General features: G+C 41.6%; 1 protein-coding gene across 1 annotated transcript; it reads left to right on the top strand.

The window, feature by feature from the left end:
- Positions 1 to 31: 31 nt before the first annotated feature.
- Positions 32 to 9,128, top strand: Ddx20 (DEAD-box helicase 20). Its single transcript, XM_059266026.1, has 12 exons — positions 32 to 139; positions 315 to 664; positions 1,015 to 1,109; positions 3,042 to 3,210; positions 3,777 to 3,891; positions 4,007 to 4,149; positions 4,287 to 4,425; positions 4,746 to 4,804; positions 6,254 to 6,336; positions 6,645 to 6,750; positions 6,834 to 6,935; positions 7,634 to 9,128. The coding sequence occupies exons 2-12, from the start codon at positions 364 to 366 to the stop codon at positions 8,797 to 8,799; spliced, it is 2,478 nt and encodes an 825-aa protein (XP_059122009.1). The 5' UTR covers positions 32 to 139; positions 315 to 363; the 3' UTR covers positions 8,800 to 9,128.
- Positions 9,129 to 10,455: the final 1,327 nt, after the last annotated feature.

Genomic DNA, 10,455 nt, shown 5'->3' with positions numbered 1-10,455 from the left:
GCTGCGTCACAAAGCGCGCCCGGAGCGCCGGATTCCGGAGCAGCCGGCGCCGCGCAGCCCGTCCGTCAGAGCCGCGGGAGGCGGGCGGCGCCCACCGCGGGCACGCGACGCCCTCTGCAGGCCGCAGGCGGCAACACGGGTAGCCTCCTCTTCCTTCGCTCTCCCCCCGCCTCTTCCTCAGGCTACATTTTTTTTTTTTTTTTCTACAGCGTGTCAGCCGCCGACTTCCGTTCCTCCCCTCCACTTCCAGGCCAGGTGTGTTCGTGTCTTCTCGGGGAAACTGACAATAAAGTTTTTCCTCTTCTCGCTCCCAGGAGCCCCGCCTCAACTCTAACTATCGCGAGATCTGGAGGCGCGGCTACCATGGCGGCGGCTTTTGAAGCCCCGGCGGCCTTGACAACCGCGGAGTCCGCTATGGCGGCCGAGCGTGCGGCTGCGCCGGTCCCGGCTGCGGAGCCGGCTCCCAGCTCCCCGTGGAGCCTGCGGACGGCTCACGACATCGGCGGGCCGCGGACGCGTACAGGGGACGTGGTGCTGGCGGAGCCCGCGGATTTCGAGTCGCTGCTGCTGTCGCGGCCGGTGCTGGAGGGGCTGCGGGCGGCCGGTTTCGAGAGGCCGTCTCCCGTGCAGCTCAAGGCCATCCCGCTGGGGCGCTGCGGGCTCGGTGAGGACCGGGGTCAGCCGGGGGACGGGGCGGCGTGGCCCGCCAGGGCCCCGGGTCCGCGCCATTGCGGGGCTGCGCAAGGCTCTAGGCGCGCAATTGACTTTGTAGCCCAGAGTCCAAGTTGGAGAAGATCAGCGGTCGAGATTCGGGGACTCAGGGGCTGGGGAAACCGCTGGGTGGTTGATTGAGGGATCAGGCACGCCTCGTGCGCGTTTGAGAGTCAACCAAAAAAATACAGGTAACAACTAGGTGGTCTTAGGAGAGAACCTGGTCGTTCCCTGATCCCATATCGGTATCTAGTTGCTTCAGTGAATCTAGCTAATGATAGATATTATTTTTTTCTTCCTCAGATTTGATTGTTCAAGCTAAGTCTGGCACTGGGAAAACTTGTGTATTCTCCACCATTGCTCTGGACTCTCTTATTCTTGAAAACTGTAGTACTCAGGTGAGTTTAACTCAGAGGATCCAGAGGGGGGTGTGTAGCACGTGGACACTTTTAGCTAGACTTAGGAAAAACTAACTCCTCACAGATGGTGAGTTTGAATGGGAGCCAAACCGTATGAAAATTACAGAAGTGAATATCAGTTTTTTAAATTTGGAATTTTCTGTAATTACATCTTGAATATGTGTCAATTAAAATCATTATGCAATAAAAAACTTGTAAAATCATTATGCAATTAAGTACTTTACTTACTAGATTGGAGTTAGACATAGAAGGTAGAAGTTTTGGTTTATATAATATGCTATGGCAGAACTTCGTGTGGTTGGTTTTTTTGTTTTGTTTTTTCTAGAGGGTTTCTCTGTGTAGCCTTGGCTGTCCTGAAACTTGCTCTGGAATTCACAGAGATCCTCCTGCCTCTGCCTCCCAAGTGCTGGGATTAAAGGTGTGCCCTTGTTGTCTAGGAACCTTTTTGAGTTCTGTATCTACCAAATTCTGGGAGATACTGAAATACTTAAGGACAGTGGCTGGTCTATTTGTAAATTAGGTTGTGTTTGAGAGTTTTGGCTTGTGATATTTGGCATCATACCAAATCCTAAACCTAAGTAAAATTCATATTTTAGTTTTAAGGTTTTTGATATTATTGAAAGTGCGTGCGTGCGTGCGTATCAAAGTAACACTACATAATTTTTTTACGTTGGGGAATTTCAGAGAAAAGGAGATCAAAGTACCAAAGAACCCCATGTGTGATTTGTACCCAGAGTTAAGGGATGGACTTTTAAAAAAACATTTTTATTATTTCCTAGTCTTTTTTAAATTTTTTTTCAAACAGTATTTTGTTTGTTTGTTTTGGTTTTTTGAGACAGGGTTTCTCTGTGTAGCTTTGTGCCTTTCCTGGAACTCAATCTGTAGCCCGGGCTGGCCGTGAAGTCACAGAGATCCACCTGGCTCTGCCTCCCAAGTGCTGGGATTAAAGGCGTGTGCCACCACTGCCTGGCTCAAGCAGTATTTTCTTATAGTGACAACATGTATGTTCTCCAGTTGTTATATTGCAGTTTTTAACTATGTGTGGCTCTCATGGCCTTTGGGATCTAACCCTGGGAGTTAGCTCTGAGATAGATTCCTCTTAAAATTTATCTCATACATGGGCCTTTTTGCTGTTCCTCATGTGTATCTTAAGGCCTTTGAATTTAGTTTTTCTTTTCTTCTGGTATGTCTCACAACTAGCTCTTCTCAAATGTTACTTCCTTATGGAGCTCTTAAAATTCTTTTTGTTTGTTTGTTGGAGGAAGGCACACTCTCCATAGTTTTAGATGGACCGAAACTTGCAACATAGACTAGTTTTCAATTTGAGGCAGTCCTCCATTATCTCTTTCAGCATGATGGAATCACAGGTGTATGCCAACACACCTCACTTCAGACAGGCTTTCTGATCACCCCATTTAAAATGACTTCCCTTGTCAGGTCTTTCTTTTTTCCCTATTTGATCTTTTTAATCATACTTTTTATTACTTGCTATTACATGTATATATTTTTTGTTTATATTATAACCAGAGTGCCAAGCGAGAAATTCTTTACAACTTGTATGTTTTCTCCCATATAGTAGGTTCATAATAATTAACTGAGTAAGCCGGGCAGTGGTGGTGCACGCCTTTAATCCCAGCACTCAGGAGGCAGAGGCAGGTGGGTCTCTGTGACTGTGAGTTCAAGGCCAGCCTGGTCTACAGAGTGAGTTCCAGGACAGCCAGGACTAAGTCACAGAGAAACCCTGTCTCGAAAAATCAAAAAAAAAAAGGAAAGAAGAAAATAAATTAACTGAGTAAATAAATGGAATATTTTCTCTTGTCTTAAAATGAAAAGTAGTGCAGCATGCAATGAATACATCACTCATATGTATTCCTCTGACTTGTTAAAGTAATATTTTACAATTTATTTTAGATTTTGATATTGGCTCCCACAAGAGAAATTGCTGTTCAGATACATTCTGTTATTACATCCATTGGAATAAAAATGGAAGGGTTAGAATGTCATGTCTTTATTGGAGGGACTCCATTATCTCAAGACAAAACCAGACTTAAAAAGTGTCATATTGCTGTTGGATCTCCTGGTAAGTTATTAATACCTTTTGGTAGCTGAAGTTCTTGAGGAATTGAACACTGGATGGGAGTCTTTGATGATGGGGATAATGACTTTCACTAGAAGTGAAGAACATTAGACCAGTGAGACACGAGGCTGGATTATCAACAGAATCTGTTCATCTCCATTCTAAAGCATGTTTGAAAATACACATGGGCTAGGCTTCTGAGATGTGATGTGACTTTGAGGAAACTTGTCTAAGCCATGGATTGAGATTTTTGTTGTTCTCGCTGGTAATTTGCTCGTCAGTTACTCAGACTCTAGAATTCAATGTTTTAGCATTTATGTCTTTTGATAGCAGTGATGTTTGTTTTCCATATTTATCAGGGATGAAAAGTGTGTAGGGTGGGGGATTCAGGCAAGATGAGAACTTAAGATTACTAAGATTGTGAGCTAGTGTGTGAATGTGCACTGAGAGGAAATTCAGCAGTATAAAATTCACCTGTGGATAAATACAGTAAAGCATTCCTGAGGTTTGTTTGTACAGATTTGATATGTCATAAGTATTTCAGGCTTTGCTGTTTTCCTGGCATATAGGTAGAATTAAACAGCTCATAGAACTTGACTACCTGAATCCGGGCAGTATCCGTCTCTTTATTCTTGATGAAGCAGACAAACTCTTAGAAGAAGGCAGCTTCCAGGAACAAATAAAGTAAGAAAACTAACTTGACTAGAAAAATGTGTGTCTAAGTGTCTGTCTGTAGTTTTTCCAGGTAGTGTTTGCTGTCTGCATAATTTTCATGGTCTATGTTTTCTTGTATTTACAGTTGGATTTATTCTTCTTTACCTGCCAGTAAACAGATGTTGGCAGTATCAGCTACTTATCCTGAATTTTTGGCTAATGCTTTGACAAGGTATATGAGAGATCCCACATTTGTAAGATTGAATCCCAGTGATCCAAGCCTCATAGGTATGTATAGATTTTATAGTATTAGTGTGTGACATTGTGGAGCTTCCCTTGTCTAACTGGCTATGACCACATCATAGTTGCCATTGGAATTCATCAGATGTGTTTGTTTTAACTGGGGACTTCTGACTTCTTTGTAGGTTTGAAGCAGTACTACCAAGTTGTCAATTCTTACCCTTTGGCTCATAAGATTTTTGAGGAAAAGACTCAGCACTTACAGGAACTTTTCAGTAGAATCCCATTTAATCAAGCTTTGGTGTTTTCTAATTTGCACAGCAGGTAATATAACTTAATCCAGGGAACTTAAAAAACAGAAACAAAGGCCGGGCGGTGGTGGCGCACGCCTTTAATCCCAACATTTGGGAGGCAGAGCCAGGCGGATCTCTGTGAGTTTGAGGCGAGCCTGGGCTACAGAGTGAGTTCCTGGGAAAGGCTCAAAGCTACACAGAGAAAACCCTGTCTCGAAAAACAAAAAAAACAAAAAAAACAAAAAACAAAACAAAACAAAAAACCAAACAAACAAAACAAAACAAAACAGAAACAAAAGAATAGGCGTGAGGCCGTAGTTGAAAGTTGTAAATGTCTTTTTTTTCTTGTAGAGCTCAACATTTGGCTGATATCCTTTCTTCTAAAGGTTTTCCTACTGAATGCATTTCAGGCAAGTCCAACTCTTTGTTTTTGTTTAATGTATTGCCTTGAAGCCTTCCACATCAAGAGAAAAACATCACTTTTTGAATTGTTTCATGAGTGTGAGGTTGCACTAATAATAAAGGAAATTCAGGCTTATTTTTCATTGGAATTTGATATCATTCTCCTGGATTTTTTTTAATTTAATTTTTTTAAGGAGTAACTTGGTCTGTAGTAACAACTTAGAAAATCAGTAATCAGAGATACTTAAATACTCTTAAATACTTTAATTAAAGTCTCTGAGTTATATTTGCAAAGAACTTAATTCTATAAAACAAAATTTATCTTCATGGTCTTAAGACATTTTGTTTCTTCATATAATCAAGTCATTATTAAAGTACAAAATTTGAGCAGGGTTATGTTATTCCATGTGCTCTCCAGGCTGGAGCAGGAAGGTCATGGGCTTGAGGCCATATTTGACTATATTAAGATTAAGGCCAGTGTGAGTGGCATAGCAAGACCCTGTCATAGAAAAACATGCTAAGACTAGCTGAGTTATCTTCTCTGCTCCCTACCATCAGACTTGGTCTTTCATGTGCTAGGTAAGTACTCTTCTCTAAAGCTATACCTCCAGCTGGTGAATTGACTTTAATGGTCTATGGAAGGCAAAAGTGACTCACTTTATCCACAGAGTTTATTAATTGCTGGATTAATAGAAAAAATTTAAAGGAATTTTTGGTTAATGAGATCCTTTCAGTTTTATATGTTGTAGTGTAATTCAGTATGAGATACTAGGGAGACTAATTTCCTAATGGGGTGCTAGCTTAGCCCTGGATCACATTTCAAAACCAGCTTTGTGGGCTATAGAGAGGACTCAGTGTTAAAAGCACTTCCTGTGCAATCATGTGCACAGGAGTTTGGACCCCAGCACCCACCCACATAACAAGCCAGGTGGTTTTGCTCCTGGGGATCTGATGGCCTCTCCTGGCCTCTGAATGCATAGGCCCATGCAGCCTATTTACAGTCAGACACATAGACACAGGCATACACAGAGTCTTAAAATAAGATTTGTAAATAGTTGGTAAGAACTTTTTCCCTAAGAAGTATTTGTTAAACTTTGTAATGTCACCATTTAAAATTGATTTTTGAATTTCAAATTGATTACCTAAACTGTACTTTGAAAAATACTAACTTTAGATTTTAGCACTCAGATTTGCATAGGATAGAATTAACTGGTTGGTGTATTTATTTAAAACAGTAAGACTGGGAATTATGATTCTTTCTTATTGTGGATTTGATAAATATATCTTAAGTTTTTGTTGCTGTTTTTGAGAGGGGATCTTATGGAGTCTAGGCTGGCCTTGAACTCTGTCTCTTTCTGCCTCAATCTCTTGTGTGCTAGGATGACAGACAGCAAGTGTGTGCCACCATACCTGGCTTGCTTAGGAGTTGTAAAATGCCTTTGTGTGGGTCTCTCTAGGTAACATGAACCAGAATCAGCGCCTTGACGCTATGGCTAAACTGAAGCAGTTTCATTGCAGAGTCCTCATTTCTACAGACTTGGTAAAGCTCCTGGGAGGTCGGAGGGACTGTCGGTCTTGATGTGTGTTGTCGCTAGTTGCCGTTCTAGTTAATGTATCTAGCAGGTGCCAGAGATAAAAATTAGCTTTCTAGTGGGGGGGTGGGGGGAGGGAGTGCTTTCTTAAAATGCCTTTAATGTTTGTTTTTGAAATAGTTTAGTCCTAGTTAGTCATTAGAAATAGAATTTTTCCCTCCTAAATATTTGCCTGTTTTAAATCCGACTTCTGGTTATACGAGAAGAGCATACATTGGTAGCCATGCTGTAATTAATACAAATAATTGTCTTCAAGACCTCCCGTGGGATTGATGCTGAGAAGGTGAATCTGGTAGTGAATCTGGATGTGCCGTTAGACTGGGAGACATACATGCATCGGATTGGCAGAGCTGGCCGCTTTGGTAAGGAAAAGGAAGTTTAGTGCTTTAACGAGATGACTGTTGTTTCTGTGGAAATGAGTTACTATGTCACTCCATTCTCTCAGGAACGTTGGGACTGACAGTGACCTACTGTTGTAGAGGGGAAGAAGAAAATATGATGATGAAAATTGCCCAGAAATGTAATATCAACCTTCTCCCTTTACCAGGTGTGTGTTTCTGTTTCCTTTTGACATTCTTCTGGTTTTATTTATTTATTTATTGTTTGTTTGTTTGTTTATCTTGAGACAGGGTCTCTTTGTAGTTCTTTCTGTCCTGATACTCACTATGTAGACCAGATTGGCCTCGAACTTACAGAGATGCCTGCCTCTGCCTCTCAAGTGCTGGGATCAAAGTCATGCACCACCATGCCTAGCTTCCTTTTGAATCAAAAGTTTTGACATTCTTACAGTTATAGTGATGGTAGACATATTAAAAATAATAGCACATAGTGTATAGACATATATGTCTACTGTATATATGTTAATTCGTTTCTCACCACAGGCTTGTGAGGCACATGCTGTTGCTACTCGGTGTCTTGTAGATTAGGACATTTAAGCATATGTTGATATGTAGGCTAAGTAAAAGTGTTAACAGCTGATAAGTAGAGAAGATAAGGCAAGTAACTATTTGACACATGAAAAGTATCCTACTGAATTAGAGCCAAAGCTATAGGCTTTGCAGTTTTATTCTTGAGACAGTGTCTTACTGTGTAGCCCTGACTGGCCTGATGTGTGATATGTAGACCAGGCAGGCCTCTAAATCACAGAGATCCACCTGCCTCTACCCCCAGGGTGCTAGGATTAAAGGTGTGCACTACCATGCCTGGGCTGAGAATTTTAATTCGTATTCTTTCTTTTCTATATAGATCCCGTTCCTCCCAGCCTGATGGAAGAATGCTTGGATTGGGATGTGGAAGTTAAAGCTGCGATGCATACATGCATCTTACCAAGCACACCTACCCAGTCCACCAAAAAGCAAGTTCACAAACTGGAGAGAGCCTTCCAAACTCACAGAGTTCCTGGTAACCAAATGCCTTCCCCTAGAAATACTTCTGTCTCTACAGTGTCAGCCAAATCAAAACACAGCAGCAAACAAAAGCTTCCTGTGAAAAGCCACTCAGAGTGTGGAAACATAGAAAAGACTGTTCCACCCGAAGAGTTGGGCTGTACCACACAACTGGAAGAGCAAGTGAAGAGTTCTGGTCAGACCACTGTTGAGGACTCCTCCAGTAGCAGCCAGCAGCAGGCCAAAGACGCTTCCCCTGGCTCACTCCCTAAGATTCCTTGCCTGTCTTCCTTCAAAGTCCATCAGCCGTGCACTTTGACTTTTGCAGAACTGGTAGAGGATTATGAGCACTATATTAAAGAGGGGTTAGAAAAACCTGTGGAGATTATCCGCCACTACACAGGGCCTGGGGCTCAGACTGTGAATCCTCAGAATGGTTTTGTGAGAAGTAGACTTCCTGAAGATAGAGTACAGATATTGGCGAGTAGTAGCCAGTCTGGGGACTCAGAGAGTGAGAGCGATTCTTGCAGCTCAAGGACTTCTTCCCAGAGCAAAGGCAATAAGTCTTACTTGGAAGGCTCTTCTGACACTCAGTTGAAAGACTCTGAATGTACACCTGTGGGTGGACCTCTCTCTTTGGAACAAGTTCTGAATGGAAATGATACCCCAACTCAAGCAGAGTATCAAGAATCTCCTGAAACCCAGGTGAAGGCCAGGCATAAAGAAGGAGCTAACCAAAGATCTAAGCAGAGTCGGAGAAACCCGCCACGGCGCTCCTCTTACCGCGTCCAGACAGAACCCCAGGAAGAGGCTTGGTATGACTGTCACAGGGAGACAAATGCGAGTTTCTCTGATACCTACCAGGATTATGAGGAATACTGGAGAGCATATTACAGGGCATGGCAGGAATATTATGCTGCGGCTTCCCACTCATACTATTGGAATGCTCAGAGACATCCAAGTTGGATGGCTGCCTACCATATGAATACAGTTTATCTACAAGAAATGATGCGTAGTAACCAGTGATGTTAGGATGTGCCTGAAACCATTGACTCTCAACACATAATTGGATATGCATTCTTCACCTAGAGCAAGTGGGGTATGGTGGCATTTTGGAGGAACTTGAGAGGACTCTGAGGCTTTCTACTGGGACACAACTATTTTTCAGATTCTTTTGACTTGGTCCAGGAATATTCTTTTTTTCAATTTCATCAGACTTGCAAGAGAATTTTTAGAACTTGGATCTAAAGACCCCCAAAGTGCCACTTCATGTAGACTGTTCCCAAAAGAAGCCTTTTAAAAGGTGACATATGGCACTCCTTACTTAAAAAAAAAATAAAAAGTTAAAATTTGAATGTAATGTTATTCTGTGGACTTCCTTACAAAGGATTGCACTACATTTCTGTATTGCTGCATTCTCATGGGAATTTGATCATGGTGGATCTTTGAGTATTAGGCAAGAAGGAATCTAAATGTTCTCTGCTTCCAGTGGTGGTTTCGTTAGTTGTGAAAACAGATTTAGGTGAATGTTCTGGATGCTTTCTGTTCATCTTCCTGAAGAAGCTGTGGAGGCTGCCCACGTTTCACTGGGTTAAGTAGGTTAGTGTCATCTTGTGGCTGCCTTCTGCTGCTCACAGAAGGGGCAGCTTCTTGTTGCTTCTATGTTCTAAATGAGTCTCTTGGAAGCCATAGATAGGTCGACCCAAGAACATTTCCCATTCCGTAAGTGGGACTGTGAACAAAATTTCAAAGGGCTCCTGGGTCCTCTGAAGTGCATCTATGCAACCCAGGTTGAGACTTGATGTGAGATGCATAGATGTGGACTTGCTAGGTCTGTTGGTAGGCTAATGGAAAGTTCTAGCTCTTAGTGTTGAGTGTTTGCTAGATGATGAGTTCATTCTGTTCTGACTCTTCCAATAGTATGTCATAATATTGTTAATCTGTGCTAAAGAGTTTTTTTTTCTTCTTGAATACTAGGATCTAAGAGGAGCTATCATTTTTCAAGCTGGTAGTGCCTCTATAAATTATGATTTAGAAAAGTTATAATTAGAGGCTAAATGTTCTTTTATCATTAAACTTTTTGGTCTGGGATCTTGCTGTGAAATAGATTTTAGGTGAGAGAATCCCTTCTGTATTGGGAAATTATTCACTTTAAGAAAGGAAAGTTCTTCGCTGTATACATATTTAGCAGTATAGCCCCTTTATACTAGTGTCAGCAAACACCCACAGCCATTTTTATTTAATGTGGAGCATCCCTAGGATATAGTCTTACAGTGTTCAGCTTGAATTTCTGTGATTTGGCATGGTCAGTCGTATACAGAAAAGTCAATACTATACTTGTGAAGTTAGATGAAATAATTTGGCAAACCTAGATTAAGTCCAATATATTACTAAGATAATAGAGATTTTAATTATACACTTAAATAAGATCCTGTCATTACTATGTAATTGAACTCACCTCTTTCTATCCTTCCCCCTACAGCAGAGCCAACTTCATAGTTTGTCATTGCTAGGGGATTTAATTAGGATACACTACTGCATCCTAATTAGGGAGGAGGCTACCATTAGTCTTGAAATTAATTGGATTCTCTCTAGGTTTGTTTTGTGTTTGCCTTTTTTTTTTTTGGTAGAAAATTACTTTTAGTTACTCCAAGAATAATGTGCATTCTTAGAGTTATCCAG

Source organism: Peromyscus eremicus, chromosome 6 (genome assembly GCF_949786415.1).
Source record: "Peromyscus eremicus chromosome 6, PerEre_H2_v1, whole genome shotgun sequence".
NCBI lineage: Eukaryota > Metazoa > Chordata > Mammalia > Rodentia > Cricetidae > Peromyscus > Peromyscus eremicus.
The sequence above is the reverse complement of the archived record's forward strand: the minus strand, read 5'-3'. Positions and strand labels throughout refer to the sequence as shown.